At 40.3% G+C, this 25567-nt stretch overlaps 2 protein-coding genes across 3 annotated transcripts; both read left to right on the top strand.

The window, feature by feature from the left end:
- The first annotated feature begins 313 nt into the window (after positions 1-313).
- On the top strand, positions 314-10304 carry prkg1l (protein kinase cGMP-dependent 1, like). Of its 2 annotated transcripts, XM_038702426.1 has the most exons (20): positions 314-574; positions 1392-1584; positions 1685-1808; positions 2007-2173; positions 3551-3664; positions 5184-5289; positions 6626-6689; positions 7001-7078; positions 7275-7369; positions 7558-7623; positions 7739-7816; positions 7913-8009; positions 8123-8262; positions 8358-8447; positions 8715-8856; positions 8956-9119; positions 9219-9341; positions 9627-9689; positions 9781-9847; positions 9935-10304. In XM_038702426.1, the coding sequence occupies exons 2-20, from the start codon at positions 1395-1397 to the stop codon at positions 10016-10018; spliced, it is 2052 nt and encodes a 683-aa protein (XP_038558354.1). In that variant the 5' UTR covers positions 314-574; positions 1392-1394; the 3' UTR covers positions 10019-10304. The 2 variants fall into 2 exon arrangements, with proteins under 2 accessions (XP_038558354.1, XP_038558355.1); XM_038702427.1 differs by lacking the exons at positions 314-574; positions 1392-1584; positions 1685-1808; ... (1 more) ...; positions 3551-3664; positions 5184-5289 and adding an exon at positions 5300-5759.
- Positions 10305-11464: 1160 nt separating this feature from the next.
- On the top strand, positions 11465-25445 carry acsl2 (acyl-CoA synthetase long chain family member 2). Its single transcript, XM_038702420.1, is given in 21 exon segments — positions 11465-11525; positions 17550-17800; positions 17914-18028; positions 18727-18791; positions 18886-18987; positions 19637-19736; positions 21186-21223; positions 21226-21363; positions 21487-21519; positions 21727-21778; positions 21935-22008; positions 22329-22406; positions 22499-22633; positions 22762-22896; positions 23396-23564; positions 23650-23738; positions 23827-23943; positions 24029-24172; positions 24279-24380; positions 24470-24541; positions 24637-25445. Coding segments are annotated over 20 exon segments (2148 nt in total). The 5' UTR covers positions 11465-11525; positions 17550-17551; the 3' UTR covers positions 24778-25445.
- Positions 25446-25567: the final 122 nt, after the last annotated feature.

Here is a 25567-nt window from a genome sequence, read left to right as displayed (position 1 = left end):
TGTTTTAATGTGAAAACCCAACATTTTGCATCAGACCAAATGAAAACACTACACTTGTGGTCCTACCACAACAGAAGCATAATTTTTGTCTGTTAGGCTATAGGCTAGGCGTTTACATTAAATCAAACATCTCCGTGAAAGTGTGACGGTCACTTTAGAAATTTGCAACTATAGGCTATCAGGATAAGGCAATTTGCCGTGTACAGGTACAATGGTGGACGAGTATAAACCTCTGATCGGTCCACACAGCATAAAATGCTTGATGTTCACCGCTCAGTCTGCCGGAGACCCACCTCTCCCCTGGGCTCAGAAATACCTCAAAGACCCTCTGACCCAATTGGGATCCAGCCTGTGCATTTCTCATTCCAGCCTCCCGCATGGTCTCCACTGTCTTGGTCATGTGATTGCCTGCTGTCTGTGCAAAGCCTGCCCGGAGCAAGAGAGGAGCATCTTTCACTTGGGCGGGTACAGAGGAGATCTGCACCTGTCGGGTGGACTGTCTGCTGCCAAACAAGGACAAACCTGCTCAAGACAAGTGAGGAAGACTCCCACAACGCCAGACAGGCAGCAGGTGGTAAGTGATCTTTGTGCGTGTGTGTGATTTGTGAAATGCAATAGGCTATATGGCGTTATGTGTTGCAAGGCAGATCATCTGTGTTTACAAACATTCCGTTAAAAACTCAGTCATGCATTACAAAAGGCTACTATCAGTGCGTGTCTCCGGGCGCGGAAGGTAGCATATTCCTGCAGGGACATAAAGTGTGTGTGATTTATTAAATGGTCTATAATGACCTCATTTGAAAACCCCTTGAAAACATTTCTTTTTTAAATAAATGTCTTCCCTTTTCATAGGGTGAAAGAAAAAATAAAGAAATACAGGCACTGCACAAGCATTCTGTATCTATAATGCATTTGTACATGGAAGATTCCTATACAAAATCAAATACTGCAAGAAGTACTACATGCCCTCAGAGCAAAGAAGGATGTATTGGAAACTGTGTCATTGGACTGTACTTGACCAACTATCTATCTATCTATCTATCTATCTATCTATATCTATCTCTTGTATTTATCTTTGTACCTGCCTGCTTGTATCTGTCTGTCTACATAACTCAAGCAATTATGGAGATAAATAAGCATATACAGCAAACTCTCCCCCATGTGTTCTAATCCAAGTAGCCATTATACCTTATTTATTCTCCGTTTATATTATTAATATTAGAAATGTAGATGAATTAGAGAAGGGCAAGCTTTGAGTAAACTTAGATTGTAACAGAGAAACAGAAATTTTGTGTATTTGGACCCACTCTATATGCATGTATGCTATGCGCATGTTTTTTTTTTGTAGAAACAGATATATTTTGCTGCGTTTTGTCACCTTGGTTTTCCAGGTAATGGGTACACTTCGGGACCTCCAATTTGCCCTGCAGCTAAAGATTGAGGAGCTTCGCCAGAGGGACACACTAATAGATGAGTTAGAGCTGGAGTTGGATACAAAGGATGAACTTATTCGGAGACTGCAGGAAGAACTGGATCGTTACAGAGCCACTGTCCCACTCCCAGGACCCTCTGCAGCCAGTGCAGGTACATTATACAGAACATTGTGCTTTCAAATGTAATTTTTTAAAGCATCAATTGGTAGCACAAGGCTTGAACCTGACTTAAAGTGCCCTTTTTTCTGTAGTTTGCTCAACTGAAACTGAAGACAAGCAGAGAGCCAAAAGGAAAACAGTCATTTCTGAGCCCTTCATCCTGGACCCGGTGACTCTTGCCTTGGTTTTACACAGAAGCTGTGACAAAAGCTCGGAGTAAGAGCACACATTTGTTCCCTCAGCTCCCACCTGCTCTATCTATAAAATCGGTCTCTCACATTTTCAAAACTCACTGACCTCTTTTCCGCATGACTCAGAATCAATAAATATTTTTTATAATTTTCAAACAAGACTATGACACTGCATTCAAGGCATTCAATAACTTACCCTTAAATCGTACCTTCATGCCCTCAGGTCTCAGAGGCTGATTCAGGCAGCAATTTTGAGAAACTACTTGTTGAAGAACCTTGACGAAGGCGAAATCAAAGCCATCATGGCCTGTATGTACCCCACCACCATCAATCAAGGCTGCTATGTCATTCAGGAGGGGACCAACGGGGCGCAGGCTTATGTTTTAGAAGGTAAATCATTCTCTTCTTACAGTCATTAGCATTAATCATACTTGAGGATATTTATTAACATTTCCTTGCGATGACAGGTGCTTAAGAACAGTCAGATATCTGTGTGTATCAGTTTTCTCACAGCTGGCTCATACTTCAATTCAATAGAAATTTGACACCACTCTCAACACACAGTGATGTGAGAATTGCATGTTTGAGCAAGAAGAGAGGAGGCACTTGTGCCATCACAACAGTGGTTGTATTTAATTGTTTTGATCAAACTTATTGCTAGGGACAATTCAGTATTCACTGGATATTTGTAGGGGCATGCCTCTACCGTCCCCACTAAATTACTAAACTATTGTTTTTGGCTGACTGGCAGAGAATTGGAGCAAATGTTTTCCTCCTGGGAGCAGGGAATGGCCATTTAAGATGACATAAAACACCCTGTAAACGGGGCTAATTTGAACAGAAAATGGCATGTTAACACATCCATTTTGGGTGCTACCACTTACCCTAGTAACTGCAAGAAAGAAAATAATTCCCCGCTCAACCTTGTATGAAATGAGAAATAACATGAATTGGGCTTAAGAAATAATATATTATTGATATGGTTACTTATTGAGAAAAAAATGCTTGTACTTGTATCATAGTAATAAATCTATTTTAACTTTTGTCCTTTAATGACTGCTGAATAGGACAGAATCAGTTTTCATTTTTTAAATACCACATTTGTGTTCAGAAAGAAATTCTTACAAACAGAGACTGGATGAAAACACACATATGGTCTGTTGTTCACCTTCTGGATAGGAATTAGCACCTGTAGAGGATTTAGAGTGCAGTGGCTGTCACTTAGTATGTGAGGGTTATTTTCACCCATTGAACTGATTTTAGGGGCATTTGCAAAACTCTGAAATAATGTATTATTGTTACATTATTGTAAAACTAAACACTCAGTTTGCAACAAGTGAGAACAGCAAACAGCCCTGTTTAATTCTCTTTCCCTCCATCTGCTGCTGTGCTCCTCTACAGGGGGAATGACAAGTGACCCACATTGATGTTTTGTGTTGAAATGTCAACTTGATACAAAATACAGGAGAAACGATGTTCTTCTTTGCCCAGGTTGCAGAGTTCATCAGTGATTAAATGTCCACAGAGTTCTTGGCTGCATTTGTAATGTGACAGGTAATGGAGAGTCCCCATTTTCCTCTTGTCATCCTAACCAGTGAGAGGTGCCGGCCTTGTTTGGCTCAAGGATGATTGCATATCTGTTGTTTAAACACTACAGCTGAAGGTTCTTGACAGTCTCTCTACATATCCTGACACAAAAACACATGCAAGTAACAGTCCTACTGTGTACGTGTTATATTTCTTCATTGGCTGTGTGTTTATTAACAGAAGGGAGGCTGGATGTGACTAAAGACGGACTGAAGGTTCTCACAATTGAGCCAGAAGACATGTTTGGAGAGCTGGCTCTGCTCTACAACTGCACCCACACTTACTCTGTCTCAGGTAGCAAAGCACTGTGTTGGCTTCTTGGTTTTATACTTGCATGCAGATATCGCTAGAGATCTATCACACCATAACACGTGTAGAGGTTCAGTGTAATTAATTCTGATTTGATGGGGATATAAATAAGTCTTGTTTGAGAGAATATCACAAGCAGGCATATTTCTAGCAGTGGTCTTAGACAGATTGAAGACGTCTGTTGAATTTAAAATCAAAGGCCTTTTGAGATCTTAAATAACCACAGCCTCAAACAGTTTTCTCGGAGAGGTGCGGAATTTAAAACATTTTCTTCTTTACACTGGATAACCCTGCTGCCACATCTCTTCCCTACAAGGGTTAGGCTTATTTTTGTAAATGACATTTTCAGAAATAGTTTGTATTCAATTCATTCTTCTCGTGGTTGCATCATATATACATTACTGCCGAATGAATTTGTGATATTCTTTAGAAAATACAAAAATGTACTGTCATTTCCTTCCAGCATCTGATCACAGAGTCCTGTGGGGAAACCTTCTCAGCAATCGCCTCGTGCGTCTGACCTGGTTTCACAAATAAATAGGCTGTGGAAATGGCCAGGATTAGTCTAAATAGAAAAAAATGTTTGGTCCTAAGCATCTCATTCCTAATTTTTTTATTGCTTTCTTTATCTTGCCACCAGTCAACCTTTCTAATTTATTGTTCTTTACTATGTGTCTGCCCTCCGGTAACAATGCTCAGCTCATGTTGGCAGTCTGTTGTCCTTCCATGTTGTGTTCATGTCCATTTCTGTCAGGCCTTCCCTTGGACCTGTTCAGGGCCCACTCTATTTATCTCCTTCCTGACCTGAAATTAGTTTTTTTTTTTCATTGTTGCCATCTGCGACCATCCATAAGGCATGTGCTTGTGTGGTCTCTTTGATTGAGACAGTGATAAAGATGCAATTGAAAGACCATTAAAGTTCAGGGTGGCAAAGGATATACAGCAGGACATCTTCCATTGAGAGCAATGTTTTGCCTTTTAAAAATATCCTACACAGCATTCAGATCTAAATAAAGCCCTGAATTGCATGTCATATGGTGCTAAAGTGAAAACCGATGGGGTATATCCAAATGTGGGAATTGAGATATCACCGAAGCACCATATCATCAGATGGTGGATCTAATTAGACTGTCTAGAGGATATCTACTTCCGTTTGCAGGAAGCTTCAGTGAACCAATCAATATGGTTCATTATTAATTTATAAAACCCTCTTTCAAGCTCTATTATAAAGAAAGAGGGTAATAATAGTTTAGGATATCAGATTAGATGTATATTAAAAGTCCTTCTCTGTAAGGAAATGAAGCACTTACATTTCATTTTATTCTACATGATGAGCTTTTCTAATAGAGTCCTGGTCTGCTGTCTGCTCTTTAAGCTGTAGCTGATCCTGCATTACACATCCACATCCTTCACAAACTACATTGTCTTTGAGAGCTGTTTCAATACTGTTACTGTTTCCACCTGAGCTCCTCTTCTTCCTCTGCCTCTGTCTTTTGATCTACAGCTCTAGAGGACAGCAAGCTATGGGTTATTGACCGCAAGAGCTTCCAGACCATACTTATGCAGAGTGGTCTCAACAGCCTTTCTCATTCAGTGGAGCTGCTTAGCAGGTGAACATGATACTGATACACTTCAATTGACATAGAGCAGGCCCAGAAAGCCTTTTGTATTCTACTACCTTCAAGCAAGGGCAAATGTTTCATGTCACTGTTGGTGTGAACAATAAAAACAGTATTTTTTTTAGAAATAAATGGAAACTTAAAAAAACACATCAATTTGGTATTTGTGTACCAAATACATTGCTACTAGACACCGATGTACAGCAATGGTTAAATTTAATTGTTTTGATTGTTTTCAAAATGATTGCTTGGGACAATTCCGTAGTCACAGTCGATATTTGGAGGGGCATGTCTCTTACCGTCTCTTCTAAATTCTATGCCATTGAATTTGATTAAAAACACTCTTTTTGGTGGATTAGCAGAGAAAAAGGAGTGAATTTGGAGCTGGTTTTGTTGCTTCTGGGAGCAGGGAATGGGAGTTTCAAGATGACATAAAACATCCATTTCCAGGAAACCCTAAGGTAATTGCAAGAAAGAAAAGAATTACACACTCAACCTACCTTGTATGAAATGAGGTTAAGAAGTAATATGATTGAATTGGGATTAAGAAATAGTATTGATTAATTAAAAAATATTCATGTGATTACTTATTGAGAAATCATTTAGCTTGTATTATCATGCTTGACATATTCATTTAAAAAATCTATTTTAAATGTTGTCCTGTCATGAATAGACTGTTGAATGGGAATCACGGTGTTCCTGTTTTAAACACCACATATGTGTTTAGATAGGATGAGCACATATGGTCTGTTGTTCAGCTTCTGGATAGAAATAAGAATATAGAGTGCAGTGGCTACATGAGTTTTTTTTAATGCCCCTTGAAATGATTTTAGGGACATTTACTAAACTCTGAAATAATGCCTAAGCTAATTGTTACAATATATTGTAAAATAAACACTCAATTTGCAGCACAAAGGTTTGTTTTATTTGAAAAATAACAAGTGAGAACACCTAACAGCTCTGTATAATTCTGACCCGGCCTCTGGCATGCTGCTGCCGCTCTTTCTCTTTCCCTCCATCTGCTGCTGTGCTCCTCTACAGGGGAGAGAGTAAGAGAGACCTATATCTGCCCAAACCCGCTTTTGTATTGCTACTTTATATACAGACCAATTCTTGATATTATAATTGTAATTGTAATTATGCTAAATACCTATTTTGTATACTGCGACCACAATGCTGTATTTAGGCCTGAACAAAATATCAACACTCCTATGATATGTTTCTGAATACGGCACCCAGTAACTGTGTGAAAATGAAATCAAACCCTTTTCAAAGCTGTCATTGTGGATGTTATGTTAGCATGTTCCTTGTACCTGTGTGTCTGCAGCGTTCCCTTCTTGCGCTCATTGCCAGAGGATGTCATCATGAAAATGTCTGATCTCATGGAGGAGGTACAGATTAAGTGCTTAAAATCTAAAGCACAGTGATGTGTAACTATCACTTGTTCTTCAAACAGAATCCAGCCAATAGATTATTTGTGGACACAGATGGAACGCATGTAAATATTGATTGTTTACAGGCAGTCCTTTTCTATTTTCAGCTTTCCCTTGCGTCGTAGCAGTTAACAAGCAGGTGTTAGGATGAAATCAGAACAAATCCTTCATTGTTACCAGCCGTCATCTTTATAACATGCTCTCCTTTCATCCTCTTTTGTTTTGATTTTCCACTGTTTGCTCCTCCATCTGCCATTTATGTTCTACAGGCACACTACGCTGAAGGTGACTACATCATACGACAAGGGACCACAGGAGACACCTTTTATATCATTAGCAAAGGCCAGGTAAAGTGTTATGCTCTCTGCCTGCTGCACAGATGAAATGAGGCTTTCAGAGAAAAAGATTTAGATTGCGGGGGACAAAATGTCATCGCAGCTTTAGAAATTGCATTTGGATGGTGATTATTGACTTTGGCTCATTTCTATATTATTCCCAAGCATTACTTCTGTCTCATTTCCTCTCTCGTTTTGGATTTGCCAGGTGAAAGTGACAGAAGAGAAACCATGTCATGAAGAGCAGATAGTCCTTTCTAAGCTCTCTGAGAGACAGTGGTTTGGAGAAAAAGCTCTGTGGGGGTAAGGAGGAAATAACACACTTTCAGATGAGGTTACGCAGAATGTTCAAGAGCGTTTATTAAAAACTGCACATGGTGGTATAAAGTGTAATTTGTGTCAGCTTGATCAATGATTTTCTTTTTTATATGTTGTGTTTGCATTTATAACATTGTGATTTTCTTATGATACTCGCTTCGCTCTGTCTTTAGAGAGGATGTTCGGACTGCGAATGTGATCGCTGCTGGTGAAGTCACATGCTTGTTCATAGACAGAGAGTAAGTGGATGTTTTGTGTTAATAAAATTCACTGCATTGGAAAAAAATGATTTGGTTGCTATACTATGCTCTTAAATTGAGAATTGGAGAACATTCATATGCTTCTGTGTTTCAGGACCTTTAAAGACATCATTGGCGGGTTGGTATTTGACTGCAGTCACAAGGAGCAGCCAAGCCATGACTCCAAAAGCGAGTGAGGAGCATTACAACACTATTTTCTACAACAACTACATGTGATTTGCGCCTGTAAAAGAAGATATAAGCTCATCTCTGTTTTCCTTGCGAGCAGGTCAGACAAGGATCCTGAACTCCTCTCATCTTCCAACTTAAGTGATTTCCAGATAATTTGCAGTCTAGCAGTTGGGGAGTTTGGTCACGTAGACCTGGTAAGGGTTGATCTCATAGCAGCTCACACACATTGACACAGACCCCCTGTGCCGCGGCCTCCTTGAGATTCCATGTTTCTATAATGTAATCTATTGATCTCCACGTCTGTAAGGTGCAACTGAAGAGCAACATCAAGTGTCTTTTTGCCATGAGGGTCCTTAAGAAGAAGCTTATCCTCAACAACGGTCAACAAGAGCACATCCTGAGAGAAAGGCGCATCTTGATGGAGAGTCATTGTCCATTCATAGTCAGGTGTTTGCCCTTCAATAGTTATCTAATTAGGATTGTTTTAAAGACATAATATGTAAATGATTTTTTACACTTTGCAATATTTTTATCGATCACAGGCTACATAAAACCTTCAGAGACGCTGAGTTCCTATACATTTTGACAGAAGCTTGTCTTGGTGGAGATTTATGTAGCCTACTCAATGATAAGTAAGTATTTTTGGACTAAAGAAAATTAAGATGCAAGGCTCTTTTTTTTATAGTATTCATAGTCCTACCTCTGTGTAGTCCTACCTTTGTGTGTGTGTGTGTGTGTGTGTGTGTGTGTGTGTGTGTGTGTGTGTGTGTTTGTAGCCAAGCTTGCATCACAATGCAATTTTAAGTCTGACAGGAGTGTGAAGTCTTACATCTGTCTACATCACACATTTGTTTTGTTGGCTGTGATGCTTAAATCAGCATTTCCACATATCGTTTCAGAGGATATTTGGATGAATGCAGCACCAGATTCTACACAGCTTGTGTTGTTGAGGCCTTGACTTTTCTTCACTGTCGAGGTGTCATCTATAGAGACGTCAAGCCTGAAAATGTTGTTCTGGATAAGCATGGTTATGCCAAATTGGTACTATAATTGGTTACAAACCTAGGTCCACATTTTGAGTAGTTAATTGAAATTTACCAAAGGCAACTGTGAATCTTCTGATATATCTGCCTTTTGTAGATTGGCTCCAGATGTCTAAAGAGGGTCGAAGTGGGCCAGAAAACCTGGACATTCTGTGGTACACTAGGATATATGGCACCTGAAATCATCTTAAACAAAGGCCATAACAAATCTGCAGACTTCTGGTCACTGGGCGTTTTTGTGTTTGACCTTCTGAGTGGTGGGTAAGTTTTACAGTTTTGTGCAGCCCTACTTTTTTTTTTAGCTCATTTCTCCAGTTGTAGATTGAAGTGATGATGATAGTCTAATTTTTTCCTCTCCAGACTCCCATTTGGCGGGTCTGACCCGATGAAGATTCTTACTGCAACCATTTGCGGTATTGATCAGATTGACTTCCCAAAAACCATCAGCAAAAGTGCATCCTGTCTCATAAAGAAACTGTGCAGGTGTTGTAAATATTCCTCACGACACCCCATGAATTATAATGCGATAGCTAATGTTTTGTAGTTATTTTATGGTGCTTTTTCACACATAAGAAACATCTCTATCCACCCACCATTGTATTTCCCCTCTTCCAGCCCCAACACACACAAACAGATCAGCAGATAATGAAATGGTGCAGGCATACTGGACACGAACTCTGCTGTGACGCCATGCCTTGAATGACACAATTTGATTATTAATTTATAGTTTATTTATTTGCATGTTCTTGTTTGCTTTCCATCACCAAGGAGCAATCCCTCAGAGAGGCTGGGCAGTCAGAGAAATGGGACCAAGGGCATTCAGAAGCACAAGTAAGACAGATTTATTATACAGAAGAACAACACTAAGACCTGTACTTAGACAAAATGTTTTTATAGGTTGTGATGCTCTGTTTTTATTCAGATGGTTTGAAGGTTTCAACTGGGACGGGCTTTGTAAAGGCACATTAAACCCACCGGTTATTCCCAAAGTAAGACATGTTCAGTTAGGTTATAATTTTTTGTTTTGTGATAATCTTGTTGCAGTGAATAGATCTACTTTACCTTTTGTATTTCAGGTCAAGCACCCTTTGGACAGCAATACATGTGGTCATTACACCAAGGGCTCAGTGGAGCTGTGCACAAACTGGGATGATTTCTGACAGATCAGCTGTGAACTGGACAAAGACAAACCTTCAGTTTAGTCCTCATGAATGATTCACTGTCCGTAGTCTTACTGCCATCAGGAATAAATTATATTTTCAGGCTAATAATATTTTCCTGACAGTATCAGTAACCGCAGATATTGTTTGATAAATGAACCATGCTGCCTACTGTGTTGAGCTCAGACTGTTTTTGATGTAGAATGTCTATAGATTTCTAAACATTAAGAGTTCAGTGATGTATTGTTGGACTGTTGAATGTCACTCAGTAAACAAAGAAGTTGCATCACAATGTCTTTTCTTTCCTCTTAAATCTGCTGTCTCTCCCTCAATATCACTTTTTTTTTTTGGGGGGGGGGGGGGGGGGGTGCGTAAAACAACAACATTATTTGATCTCTTCCTAAAATGCATGAATCCTACGTCAGAGCCCAGTCACTCAGAACAGCGTCAAGCCACAGAAAGGTAGATAGATGAACACAGGAAGTTATGCGATTTTAACGTCACCATAAAGACATGTCAACCATGAATTGGTGCAGAAAATTTCTCCAGAATGCAAGAAGTGAATTGCTTAATGCTTAAAATCCTCTGGAGGAGGACACCCAGACTACCCGCATATATATTTCAGCATTCAATATTTCTTCAAAATACTGTAGAAATAGCGTAGTTTAGAAATACTTAATCTCAAGAAAAGGTCCTGAATTGCAAATAAAGAAGTAGGCCATTTATCAGCAAAATGTACTCAAAAGATTAAATGAAAAATTATTTATTATGCAGAATGGCTCTTTTCATGTTTTATTATTATACAATATTATATTACTCTGCTTTTAATCACCAAATAGATAGAGCATTTTAATGTTGTAATTTGTCATTGTGAAGCCTATCATAGCCTATGTGGATACTTTGTATACTACTGGGTAGATCATTGGTACTTATATAAGCACACGCACAAAAGTACATGGGTTAGATGTATAAAGTAGCATAAAATCGACATATACAGTACAATGTTGACATACATGTACTTTGTTACATTCCACCACTTTACACAGCTTAAGAAATTTAATTTTCCCATTTCCCATACTTTTTTGTCTTGTTCTCGTGACCCCAATGTTGTGAATCTTCACACCCCTAATCTGAGCCCTTATGTTCCACCACTTTTTAACACAAAGTGACACCTTTGCTGTTAAAGCATTCACATTTCCATCGTGTCAAATTAGTTTTTTCACACATTTTCTTCTTAAATGCATTTGTTTGCTATAATGTTGAAATGTGACATGCCAAGTAGTGGTGGAATAAAAAATAACATACTTACTCTCTTTTTTAAATGATCTGTCTATAGGTGAACTTTAGGCCTTGACTGATTAAAGCACGATGCTTGATCATCAAAATGTTTTATTTTGATGATTTGACCGGAAATATAAGTATATCGTCTCTAACTTGACGCGTGGACACATGATTTAAGTAGTAAATTTGGAGAGCAATCCAAGGAGACGTTGGCGGCCTGCATGAGGTAAGTCCCGTTTGGTCTTTCTTTCTTTGTTGTTTGTTTTGTTTTCAGTCGCCTCAATTCGATACAGAAACATATCAAAACTACGACGTCTTAGGTTTCCGATCTAAAAATAAGAAAGGTTGCGCTGCAGCCCGCTGAGTTTCCCGGCTACCGAGTTGCCTGCTGACTCTGGACAAAGTTGTGATGAATCAACCTGTTAACAAACTATTGCATATAAGTTTTAAAGAATTCATTGTTGCCTTCAACTGATCCAGTGGTGATACAGGCCTTGCTGAGTTAAGAAAAATTAATGAAGTGGTTCTTAAAAATCAAGTTATGTTACTTTATGAGATTTGTGCATTCAGCCTTTGCTCAACTGAAACTTTATCTTATATGGACCTCATTGTGTGTGGTAGAAATACTTGAGGCTATAGTGCAGACTTTAAGTTTTATATATATTTTTTGCAGAGTACGCCCTTCTTTAGAAGAACTGTGGTGCACATATGTGTAGCTTTAAACACACTGCTGTGGTGTTTGGTCCCTTATCCCAGCTGGGGATAATTATGGTTCGAGAGTGTTTCAGCCATGAACTGTCCTGAACTGTAGGTTTTCTGACATTCTTTTGTCAAACCACATTCTTATGCATGTCATCATGTGCCTGTTTTGGTTTTGTGTCTTACTTTACCTGCATGAAACCCTGTATTCTGAGTCATGCAACATGTTTGAAGTTGTCCACATGGCCAGATGCCAGCTCTGGGGAGAGCTGTAACAACACCAATTCCACCAATTAGAGATAAGATAGGAGTTAGGTGATCATTTCAGTATTTACCTACTTCCTCCCTGATCAGGCATGGTGGTTATCAAGTCTGGAAACTGGCACATTCAGACTATATAGAGGAAAAAACAGATTTGAGGTCAGAAAGTAATTTTTTCTTGAGCAAGACTATATTTTGTTTAGTATCTGTACTAATGCAGATATAATTGTTTGACTTATATTAGATTATAATGTAGCTTCTTAGGCAACATGTGATGCATTTTTTCCCCTTTCTAACTTCAAACCACTATGCTAAAACAGCTAGCTAAACAATGGCTGACAGGGGTGGGGTGAGTTGTAAAAGTGCTATGCATACAACTAGGGACTTTCTTGATTTTAATATTTTACAGAGTACCCTTTGCAGTCTGGGCCCACGGAGCCTGCAATCCAGGGTTACCAGCATTCCTTTGTCAGCACTGTGACCAGTACTTCCCATTCACATGTAGTTCACAGGTTGGCGTGTTTATCGGCACTCAACCTTTTCCATACTCTGTCTCCGCCAGTGGAGATGGCAGAGAAGTGTACAGGCAGCTTGTGAGAAATTCCAGTGCGCAAGAAAAAGTCTCACTATGCCAAAGAGTAAAATACAAAAGTGCTTGTTTTGCGTACTGGTGAGCACCGGCCCAGTTCAAGCACTGACTGTGATTCTGATTAGGAATATACACAAATTGACACCACACACACCTCTTTGTTTGTTAGACCTAAGGATGTACAAAGATTCTTAGTCTGTTCTTTAATTTAGTTCATTGTAGTAGTATTTATTAAGGATACTGTTAAGTAAGTTTATTCTATAGATGCATTAACATACACACATGTGCATGAGTCACCATACTAAGTCTGTTACAGTGAGAGAGAAACATTGTTCTTTTATCACTATCTGTTTTTTAAGCATATCATAGTGTGGCATCTGTTTTTGCTACTTTTGTCTTATTGTTACAACTTACCCAGCATGTGTTACAACCTAGTGGGGTAGGTTGTAACAAGGGAACACATTGCATTTGACATCAACTCATGAGGTCTGTGAAATACTTGTAGAGGATTGAATTGGTGCCATTTGTACTGAACAAATGTGCGTACTTTGTATAAAAGTTTGAGAACTCTAGCTACAAAATTCAGTGAGTAATAGTTGCTGGAGCACAAAGTGTTGCAACCATATCCAGTCTACCCTAACACAGTGCAGTGTGGCAGCTGAGGTTTGTGTGTCCGGGCCATGCAGGACCATGCAGAGCTACTAGATTCAAACCTGACCTATGGGGTGCAGTGCCAAGAAAGCTAAATGTGGAAGATGACCCTTGCGTGGTGGTGTTTGAACCTGGTGCTGCTTAGGTACGTGAAACCAAAAACTTGAGGCTGGAGAGAAAGTGTTGCATTGTCTGGGAGTCCTGATTCTGATTGGTCTGAAGTGAATTTGAGACCACACGAGACTTGGACTGTCTTGTGGAAAGTGAAGGTGTTCTCTATGTGCAGGATGCGTGGTTGCTCATTTATTCTTCTCCTCCCTTCTTGACAAGAAAAACTTTATTGTGACCAAGTGTGTGTCTGTGTTCTTCACGCTTCATTTGGGAATCACAGCCAGAAAACACCCGTGCGTTTCGTTCTTTCTTTCTCTCGTTTCCCCCTCTCTGCCCCGGCCAGCCTCACGTGTCGTCCCCCCACCCCGTAACTCCCAATCAGACCATTCACTTCTCTGGGCACATGGAAAGTGTGCAGAGTTCATTGCTGCTGCTGGTTATGGGTACAAAATGCTGTCGCCTCTCTCTCCCTCCCCCATAAATCCTCCCCCCTCCTTGTGTCACCTCCTGTAGTTTTGTAGGTCAGGGGGATCATTCTCCACCACTGCTCTCATCACCACAGAAGCTCTGTAGGCTACTGTACTCTTCTCACTCTACATGTAATCCAGGGACTTATTCTTCCCTCAAAAGCAAAATTCCTGCATAGAATATTACTTAATCGGGGCTGTACTAGTTGACCAAATCCATATTTTAAGTTTAATTGAATAAGAAAATGTCGGAAACGGCAACTCATTACTGAATTTATATGGACTTCTGTCGCTGGCTCCTTTTTTTTTTTGCATTTGTTTATTCAAGTAGGCTTCACCTGACTATGCTGATGAAGTTGTAGAGATATATTCTACTTATTACCGTACTAAAAGCTTATGATGAAGCTACCTTAACCCTGAAAAGGTTTCTCTCACAATACCCAACTTCTACATTTAAGCCCTGATTTGACCTAAGACTAATATTACTTATACAATTAATGTGTAAACTCTTCAGTAATTTTTCCCAGTCTTTCACCTCTCCTAGTTCACTTTATGTGAGGCTCATTGTGTTTTAGCGCACTCAGAATGCAGTGTACTAGACATTTGACAGTTTAATTCATTAAAGTTATCCTTGATTAAATGCCAGATTTGTCTCTAAACCAGTTTTTGGTTTCTGTGCACTCCCAATTCTACATTGCTTTCATATTTTTTGTTTTTTTTTCTTTCTGTCACACAGTGCACACTGTAACCTTGAATACCTTCTGCGCTCTCGTCGGTGTCTCTGCTTGTCAGCTGGAGTAAATGCGCACAGACATGCAGACTGCCTCAGGCTACCTGTTACACATCAGACGACTTCTTGTGAACCTGTTGTTTTTTTTATTTTTTATGGCATTTTGTGTGCATTCCATAGCAGGATGTCAGTATATTGCTACTTTTACATTGTTTTGTTTGTTGGATCAAACATCATTTATCCCCAAAACACTTATAATCCGCTATTATTATATAATAACGTGACTCCACATAATGTGCCCTGCTATGCAATCAGCCCCCTTGAATTTAAATTAAATTGTGAACCACTGAAACATCCAGCCTTTTCTCCCCCGGCAGGGACTGGCACAGGCTGTGAAGATGCATTTGTTTTCCTTCAGTATATTTTCACATGTGTGTGCCATTTCTTTTGTCTCATTTCTTCCAGGGAGTAAAAGCTTAGAACACAATGGTCCCTGTCTGGGCCTTGACAATAGCCATTATGAATGGGAGTGAAAACGGGGGGGAGCAATGGGGAGAGACAGGAAGCTCTCATCAAAGCGCACTCAATTTTGTGATGTTTCACATTTCATAAAGCCCTTTGTTTTCCATTTATTTACCTATTGAGAGGACTCAAGGGGATCACCAGCTGCTTTGTTGCCCCAGCAGGTGTAAAGTGGCAACGGAGTAGTTTTAATTCAGATAAACTGATGCTTAAAGTAGATTATGAATCCTCTGAGGACAAGTGCTGTATCCCTTTGCCTGTGCAGGGAAGAGAAGCAGTGCAGGAGCGGCCTGGTTAAAGAGGAGGGAGGGGTATGATATCACTCTTTATCCCCTCTCTTATTGGGTACTCTGGGGGGAGAAAGTGGGTGAGAGGTTGAGGGGTGTCCGGGGAGGGGAGGGGAGTTAAATGGATGTGGGAAAGCAGAGATTTTTATGGGTGACGTGTTTTTCAGTTTGTGTGTGGGTGAGCGCTGTCGGGAGTTTGTTTTGATGTTATAGATCAGTCTCAAGTTTCCTTTCCCCTCCCTCTTTCTCTGTCATTCATTCTGTTTTGATATGAACAATAAAGTCGCTGGCAGTGAATCAGGGGGGTGGCCCCCTCACCACCAGCCCCTCGCTACTGTATGCACCCCGTGTGTGTGTGTGTGTGTGTGTGTGTGTGTGTGTGTCGCTCTCTCGCTCTCTCTTTCTTTTAAATGAATGAATGAAAGAGTGGCACAACATGACTGAGAGTAACCTCGGTGCCTGTTTCTGTTAAGCCAATCATTATTACTTCCTGGTGTCTCTCCCCCCCCCCCCCCCCCCCCCCACACCCTCTCCCTACCGCCCCCCTTCTCGCCCCATCTATACAGCTCAGACCTTTTCTTCTCTTCTCTCTCTGAGCGGTGCCAAGGCTGTGGCCCAGTGTGTTTCAGCCTTTTAACCTGACTTTTTTTTTTTTTTCCAGTTTTACTGTGGTGGAGAGATTGTTACATCAAACTTTACTACCAGCATAACACACCAGAGTCTCTAACCAAACTGACACTGGGTGAGCTGCATTGTGGGTAACGTAGGCACCAGATTTTGACGAGGAAGAATAAAAAAGATAACCTGTCTATCTCTGGTTCTGTCCATAGGAGTGCAATGCTAAATCTTATTTTCCAGTACTGATACAGTGGGAATATGATCAATTATTCATTTATACAATTGTAGTGAGTTTATATAATTAATAATGCATTTAAGTCTTAAGCAAATGACAAACATTCACTGGTTCCAGCTTCTCAAATGTGAGGACACGGGCAGAAGCGAGCACTTTGGAGATGTAAACTTGGGCTCTGGGAAATGGTCATTTTTGTTTTTTACTTTTTTTGGACATTTTACAGACCAAACAATTGTTTAATTGAAAAAACAATCTGTTGTATGGCCCAACCGATGCAGGATTTTTGAGGCAGATACTGATATTTGGGAGTTTAAAAAATCAGATATTTACCAGTTAGTAATTTTTTGAACATGACTACATGGGTGCCCGAGCCAGGCGTGCGCTCGCGCTCTCACATTAGCTTTATTGGCATGAATGTATAGCAACAATATTGCCAAAGCTATATATAAAGCACATAAGGACAATTAATTTCATACATTTCATTAGATAAGAAAATAAAACGGCAAAAGTTGTTTTTGTGTGTTGATACAAAATATAATAATTAAAATATAAACATTCTGTAAAAATAAATATAAAAAAGTAAATAAATAAAACAGTAAGTGTGTGTGTGTGTGTGTGTGTGTAAAAATAAATCAAATTTAATAAAGTTATTGACACAGTAACGTGTGTTATAAAAATATATAAAATGAATAGATAAAACCGTATATATGTGTGTAATATTAATGGGGGGGGTCTAAAGTTTATTAATTAGTTAATTGATGTAAGTATCTGTCCCTGTCAATACTGCTACAACTGTTCAAGGCAATTACAAAGGGCATCACAGCACAAGAGGTGAAGAAAGTAACTTGCACCAGATTGAATAATGAGTGAATAAATACCATTAAAAAACATTGTAAAAGGAACATACTGGCTCTGTGAGCCTGATTCTGTCTGCTGCAGGTTTACTGTGTGGTGCCCTCTGCAGGAGATGCCGCAGGTTTTATATTGCAACACAATTAAGCTTTAGTGATGTTAATACACCATATAGCTTCACGTTTATTGGGTATTTTTTTTTCTCTTGTTTATGTCCTCTTCTCTCAGTTATGCATTTCGGGGAGTGGTTACGGTCACTTCGCTCCGGCGCGGGACTCAAAGGGTCTGAATCAGAGGACTTCTGGAGTCTTCTGCCATCTCTGCCTCTGTCCTCCTTCTCCCTGTCCTCCCTGTCGCTGTCACCCTCCTCTCTGCTGGGTTTAGGAGCCCTGGCCTCTCTCACTGCGTACTGGCTGGTGACCCGTCCTCGACCCATGCGTGCCCCCTGCGATCTGCAAGCCCAGTCCGTGGCTGTGAATGTGAGTGGATCACAGCCGCTGTTATTGGCATCCTAACGTTTAGACTTGTGTTAATGGCACATGTAATTATCGTGGGAGTGTATTAAGGTGTTTGATAGGCATGTTTGTTATAGGGAGATCCCAGCTGCAGGCGATCGGCTCTTCTTAAAGATGACACACTGATGGAGTTTTACTACGATGACACCAAGACGGCCTATGACATGTTCCAGAGAGGCCTGAGGATCACAGGTGGTGACAAGGGACACATTCACAACACTTTTCACTTAACTTTAGCCTAAATTGTATTGCGTAATCATATCAAAGAAATGTTTATGTTGGTAGAATAAAATATTAAAGCCCTTTTAGTCTTAGGCTATCGACCCCTATTGCATTAACACAACAGCACCCTCAATCAACTATTGCTAAAAGGGAAGATGGTTTTTATGTTCTGGACAAAACATTTAGAAGGATTTCAAGCAAAATCATTAATTCACAGTCAGTGCGGTGGAAATGGATGAAATATCTCAACAGCCAAAAATAATTTATTGATATATAGTCAAAGTAAAACTCATTTGTTAAACAGTCAGTTATGTCAGTGACACTGAAGTCTACACAAAGTCTAATTAAAATATGTTTTATAATTGGTTTCAATAATTAATTAACTCATTCATTTGTTCATTCAACAACATTCATTTAGTCAACTGTGGTGTAATGACTAATTACTCATTACAATTTAATTCCACTGGAGCGTGATAAAATATTTTCCATGCTTGTTTGTAGCTGTAGCAGTCAGCTCAACAACTTACATCACAAGTTTCACTTGATGTAGGTCATAGCAGAATTGTGATATTCAAGACATTTAGTCCAAAAAGCGAAAAAGCAAGATATCACAGATGCCCTACTATAAATGTTGAGTATGTTTGACACAGCTGTCTTGTGTTCCTCAGGAAATGGCCCATGTCTTGGCTTCAGAAAGCCAGGGCAGCCCTACGAGTGGATCTCCTACACTGAGGTCTGAAACGTTTTTTTTAGTATTATGATCTCCAGTCATAGCACCTCTGTGTCATCTGTTGCTGGTTGTTGACTGAGCGTCTCCAACTCTTCAGGTGGCTGAGCAGGCGCAGGTGCTGGGCTCTGGGCTGTTGGCCAAAGGCTGCAAGTCGAATCTGGAGCAGTTTGTCGGGATATTTGCACAAAACAGACCAGAGGTTTGGACTCATCACTATTTTGTAGCGTGGCGCTTGTTCCCTCACTGGTCTAGATAACTAGATAACCTTTGAGACGTGCATGGCTCTTGCCTCTAGTCAAGATTTTGATCCTTGAGCCTCTAAGCAGTCCTCTAGTTCAAAATTGTATTTCACCTGAACTGAAATATATTCTCGTACACACATCTCCATAAGCTTCGTTCTTATCCTTGGAGCTAAGGATCACATTCTTTTCTGAAAATTAAAATTATGGTTTGCTTTTGTCTGTGTCTGCCCTGCAAGTGTGTTTCCTTTTATTCATATTGAGAGCGGAGTGCTGCTGCTGAAAGTGGGTCTCCAGGGCAGCTAATATTGGCGCATGTCTGCTCCCAAACCCATTTCATAATATATCCGTCATGCATTGTAATTCCTGTGTAGTCTGAAGGTGAAAAATAATTTTCTGCTCCATCAGAGCCCTTAACCTCTCATTAAACCAATCTACACTCTGTGTTTTATATTGTGAATGTTGTTTTGTTTGTTTTGTAAATATAAATGGCATGCATGGTAATACAGATCACAATGTTTAGATGTCTAACTCAACATGTACTCAATGGTGTGTGTAGACCGGAGAGGAGTATGACTTTGCTGCTTTGTCTCCCTCTGCTGGTGACAGTGGATCATCTCAGAGCTGGCCTGCTACACCTACTCCATGGTGGTGGTGCCTCTGTATGATACACTGGGTCTGGAAGCCATGGTCCACATACTCAACCTGGGTGAGACAACCTTCATGAAAATGTATTTTTATTATAAAATGAATAGTTCACCACAAAATATAAACCATATATCTCATTATTGGGTTGTCTGCCAGCCTCCCATGTCAAATCAGACTTTATTCCACTATGCAAGATCATAGTGGTGGGAAACACACATTGTCCCTTCCGTTAGAATATTATTTTGGAGTCTGAGAGTCTTGCAAACTGTGTGCATATTTGCAACTGCACTGAAGAAAATATAAAATCTGAGTTCTGACAATGTAGGAGATAATTGGGTGTAGGCCTTGTTGGTTACAGCAGGGGAAGAAGAACCCAGACCCTTTTACTTAAGTAAAAGGAGTATATGTACAAATACTTCATTATAGGTAAAAGTACTGCTTTTACTTGGGTAGAAGTACATTATGAGATTAATGTACTTAAGTATAAAAAGTAAAATTACTGTTTCTGCATGTGATAAATGGAGTAACGAATATGAAGAGGGGGAATCACTGTTTGTCACAGCTAACAACTCACAGGCTGCATACTAACATACTGCATACTAGATGCTCAATCAGTATGTACTGCCTACTAACTGAACAATTAAGTATGCCATTACAGTACCAGCAGTCTGTTCACACTGAAGTATACTCAGGCAACAGTCATGTGACTGCATTACGTGATCGCAGTTGGATAGTCTGTAGAGATGTGATGCATTTCGGGCTGGTTAAATCCAGTAAGCACGCAACGCATACACATAAGTTCTTGCTAATAGTATACATCCGGGGATTTGCGCATACACAAAATCCACATACTATGCAGTTGGAATGTACTACATACTCAAGCTGACGTCCTACTTCAGTATCAGTATTCAGTATTCAGTAGTCTGTTGGTGTGCGATTGTGAACACAGCCACACACATCTCATATATGTTTGTAAGTCAAAAAGGTTGTGAACCACTGATTTAATATTTATCAATGAATTGTATTTTATAAGCTTATTATGTTTTCAATGTAAAATCTTAAATCTGCAAATTTAAAGTAACTCTAGCTGTCAGATAAATGGAGTGGAGTGGAAGATAATGTACTTACTGTGCCCCACAGGTTAGATGTTTGGACCCAAAGTGCAGTCATGTGATTTTAATTTTGTTTATTTTTTATTGTCTGTTAAAAAGACTGGAACTTTTTCTAAGGCTGAGGAGAAAACGAGTGATTTGTCTGTTTGTTCTGTTCACAATGTCAGTTTTTAACACACTGTGCACTATTTATTTAGCTTTAGCTACTATTTCTGTTGGTATATATAGTATTTAGTACCTTTTTTTTATTTTAGTTTTTTATGCTTCCTTTGTGTGTATATAGTAGTAGTTATAGTAAGTTATCTATGCGTCAGTTCTTGTATTTCTGCTGCTGTAACACTTGAATTTTCCTGCACGGGACCAAATAAATTCATGTGTGTGTCGTGGTGCGTCCTTAGCGGAGATCTCGCTGGTGATCTGTGACCGGGAGGACAAGCAGTGTCTTTGTTGGAGAACAAGGAGAAAGGCGTGATTCCGAAGCTCTCCTGCCTGGTTCTCTTTAGCGATTTCAGTGATGCGTTTGTGGAGAGGGCGAAGAATTGCGAGGTGGAGGTTTTGAAACTGGAGCAGCTCATGGTGAGCAGGGTGGAAGTACTCAATCCCTATAATGCGGACTCATTTAAATGTATTCCTTTTAATTCAGTCATCGATGGTGATATGTAAATTGATATGAATAACTCCTCTTTGTCCACATCTTAGGACCTGGGAAGGCGGAACCTCAAAGATCCTGTGGTGAGTTTGTCGTCTCTCAGCTGCTACATCACCGCATCAAACTGGTTCCAGTAAATAGCTAATCCCCCTCTAAATGCTAGGATGACAGTTTTATTGTTGCTTCTGTCCTATAAGATGTCATTAACACTCACTTGTAAACATGGTTTAAATTTAAGAGTGGAGGAAGGCTGTTGTCATATTCTCATGTTTTATTGCTGCCTGCTGTAGCCGCCCCAGCCTCAGGATTTGGCCGTGGTTTGCTTCACCAGTGGAACCACAGGTACCGTCTGATTTTATTCGACTCTGCGTAATTATCCTTCACTCACATCATTAGAGAAGTGTCCTTCAGTGCCCACTAACAACCTCTCTTTATGGCACAGCTGTAGTTTCCTTTGCTGCGCAGGGCACTGCAATAATGTCTTGTTTATTTATCCAGGGAAGCCCAAGGGAGCCATGATCACCCACGGCAACATCGCCTCCAACACTTCCTCTGTCATTAAGATCCTGGAGGTCTGTCTACACTTCCACCTCCTTGTCTAATTGAGAACAGCCTCACAGCTAGCATCACTTCCCATCTGCCTGTGTCTCTGTATCTCAAAACTGTCCCTCTCCCTGCTGTGTCTAATGGTATGATTAATTGGCTGTTTGATTGCCCCTGTCGCTGTGAGGTACTTTAACTAATTGCCCCTGAATAAAGATTCTGCTATCTAACTGCTCTTGAAAAAATTATACAGCATGTCTGATTGCCTTGCGAGGCTTTGCAGTGAGCTGCTGCCTGAACTTTATCTCTCCCTTGTGTTTTGCTCATTTTGTTTCTTGTTTTCTCTCAGGGTTCGTTTGTCTTCCAACAAGAGGATGTGTCGATCTCTTACTTGCCGCTTGCCCACATGTTTGAGAGGATGATTCAGGTAGTTGATCCTCTTCTCAGACTTTTTTTTTTTTTTTTATAATGTGGGTGTGTTTGTGTGCAAACCCTAAATTAAGTCCATTTCTGTCACAGGTCTCCATGTTCTGCCATGGGGCCAGAGTAGGATTCTACCAAGGCGACATTTCTCTTCTTATGGATGACATTAAAACTCTGAAACCTACCTTCTTTCCTGTTGTGCCTCGTTTACTCAATCGCATCTATGACAAGGTCGGTAATTGGATTCACATCTTGTCATTTACTGCCTTATCTAGCACTTAGGCTACCATAAGTCTTGGTTGGTTATGTTTTAAACCTTGTTTGTGTATATTTTCAACGTTTTTTTATTCCCTATAAAGATCCTGGGTTCTGTGACCTCTCCGTTGCGACGGGCTTTGCTTCACTACGCTGTGAGGAGAAAGCAGGCGGAGCTCAATAGTGGGATTGTACGTAACAACAGTCTTTGGGACAAACTGGTGTTCAACAGGATTCAGGTCAGTTGCTGAAAGCTCCAGTTCCTTTGCTGTAGGTCTCCCATAAAGACCTACAGGACCAGTGGCCTCTTCAACCCCCAAACAAAGAATGTTTATTTTTTTTACCACATTGGTTTTCAGTCTTTAATTACATATTTTCTGTTAATCCAGGACTCTACAATTGTCACTATTTATATTTTTGCACTACTTAACACAGTGTTACATGTAGACCAGCAGCTCTGCAAATAGTCAATACATTTGTATCCAAACTTTACAAGAGAAGCAGTATTCCAGCAATCAGTGCCAAAATCACCCAGAGCATATTGGTCCTGTGGGAGTGTATTGGAGAAGCAGGCATACAGGCGAGCAAGAACAGAAAGATTTTGGCTCATTATGGTCAATGCAGATGGGAAAATATGGTCTAGGTTGAAAATGCTGTTAAAATGGAATTTTACTTGTGACTGCAATATGATTTTTATTTGAACTATTTTACATAAATAGTGCATCACTTGTGTTTCAGGCCAGTTTAGGAGGTAATCTGCGTTTCGCCCTGACTGCTTCAGCACCCATCTCCCCCACCGTGCTGTCCTTCCTCAGAGCCACTATGGGCTGTCTGATTTTTGAGGGTTACGGTCAAACTGAGTGCACTGCAGGCTGCACGTTCTCTATGCCGGGAGACTGGAGCGCAGGTAGGAAACTAACATTTGCCCCTAAATTGCTCATGCTTTCGTGCCCGTGCTGGTTAATCCTGTCCTGTGGATGTGTCTTTGTCAGGTCATGTTGGTGCTCCCTTGCCCTGTGCCATGGTGAAGCTGGTAGACATCCCTGAGATGAACTACTATGCTAAGAACGGAGACGGAGAGGTGAGTTAGTCTAAAGATGCAGTCCTGCTAAACTTATTACCATACAGCCTGGTGCGTGCTGACTCTTCTCACGCCTTTGACCTGTTAGATCTGCATTCGTGGCCCCAGTGTGTTCAGAGGCTACCTGAGGGACCCAGAAAGGACAGCTGAAGCCTTGGACAGCGACGGCTGGCTGCACAGTGGAGACGTGGGCCAGTGGCTTCCAGTAAGATTAGACACAATAAATCAGTCTGTGGGTCTTCTAGTCTCGTGCGTGTGTGTGCGCATTTTACGCCTTTTTCTTTTGCCAGAATGGGACACTACGCATCATCGACAGGAAGAAGCACATCTTCAAGTTGTCCCAGGGAGAATACATTGCTCCAGAGAAGATAGAAAACGTCTACACCCGTTGTGTTCCTGTGCTACAGGTGTTTGTGCACGGAGATAGTTTACAGGTACAATACATTATACACTGATCAACACTCACTTGGTTTCGATTATAAAACATTTGCCGCGGTACGAGTTAACTTTTTGATTTTCTCTTGCATTTGATGTTGCCAGTCTTATCTCATAGGCATAGTTGTGCCTGACCCTGAGGTGTTTGTTGACTGGGCTAAAGAGCGAGGATTTGTGGGATCCTACGAAGAACTATGCCAGAATCCAGTATGTCACGTAAACCATGAATTTTATAACATTTACATTACTCTATGCATTTATGAACAATTTACTTGAGTTATTGATCCACCCAGCAGGATGTAAAGAAGGCAGTATTAGATGACATGACAGCTGTGGGGAAGGAAGCAGGGCTGAAGTCCTTTGAACAGGTGAGGAGTCTCTGCTGACATTGGTCTTGGTTAAAATTTGCACACTCCAAACCTCACAATACTGACTTCTGTGTCTCACCTTTCTTTCTGTTAAGGTGAAGGACCTTCACTTGCATCCAGAGACATTCAGCATCGCCAACGGCCTTCTCACCCCGACGCTGAAGAGTAGACGTGCCGACATCCGCAGAGTCTTTCAGGAACAAATATCAAGCATGTACAGCAAGACAACCATTTGAAAAGACTCCACTCAATAATTCACCCACAACATTCAAGGGTTACTGGTGTCCAATAAGGAGGAGGGGGGGAAATGGGACTGGCACCGGGGAGAACATTAAAAATGTCCAGCTGTGCCTCATCTGGATATATTTTGGAATACTGGTATTTTGCTTCAAAGAAGTTTTAATTCACATCTACGTTACCATCTCTTGCGCACAGTAATGTATTAACTCTTCACATGGAAAAATCACAGGGAATTGGACCAAACTGATAAATTGTCTAGTTGTAGACATAAGAATCACAGAAGTTATTAAGAAGCAACCTGCATAAGACATTTAATTTACACTGCCCTGTTCTTTTCTCATGTCTGGACTTTTAACGAGACACCCTAAGTGTACTTGGGGTGATGCTGCTGATAGAGCTCTTATTAACTGTAGGTTTGTATTTTACGATTGTTGGGCACTCGTATTGCCATGCAGTCATGCTCTTCATGAACATCTCTGATCTTGATTTTGTAACCCAGTTTGAACATATAATCCTATACCTGAAGTTAAACCTAATGAGGGTTTCAATCAGCAATGATTTGTAAAAAAGAAAAGGAAAAAGGCTCAACTGTAAATACTGCTTATATTGACATTTGTGGACAGGACTGACTAATTCCAGTAAAATAAAACTGAACAGAAATAGATTAGTAACTGATCGTGACCGTGTGTGTGTGTGATTAAATAGACAACTCCTGCACTCACCTTAGGAACATGCAGTTTGTATCCAAACTTAAACTGAAGGCAACAATACAACACTGACGCAGTC

Source organism: Micropterus salmoides, unplaced genomic scaffold, assembly GCF_014851395.1.
Source record: "Micropterus salmoides isolate LMB-PRFRI ecotype aquatic unplaced genomic scaffold, ASM1485139v1 Ms_hic_scaffold_7, whole genome shotgun sequence".
NCBI lineage: Eukaryota > Metazoa > Chordata > Actinopteri > Centrarchiformes > Centrarchidae > Micropterus > Micropterus salmoides.
The sequence above is the reverse complement of the archived record's forward strand: the minus strand, read 5'-3'. Positions and strand labels throughout refer to the sequence as shown.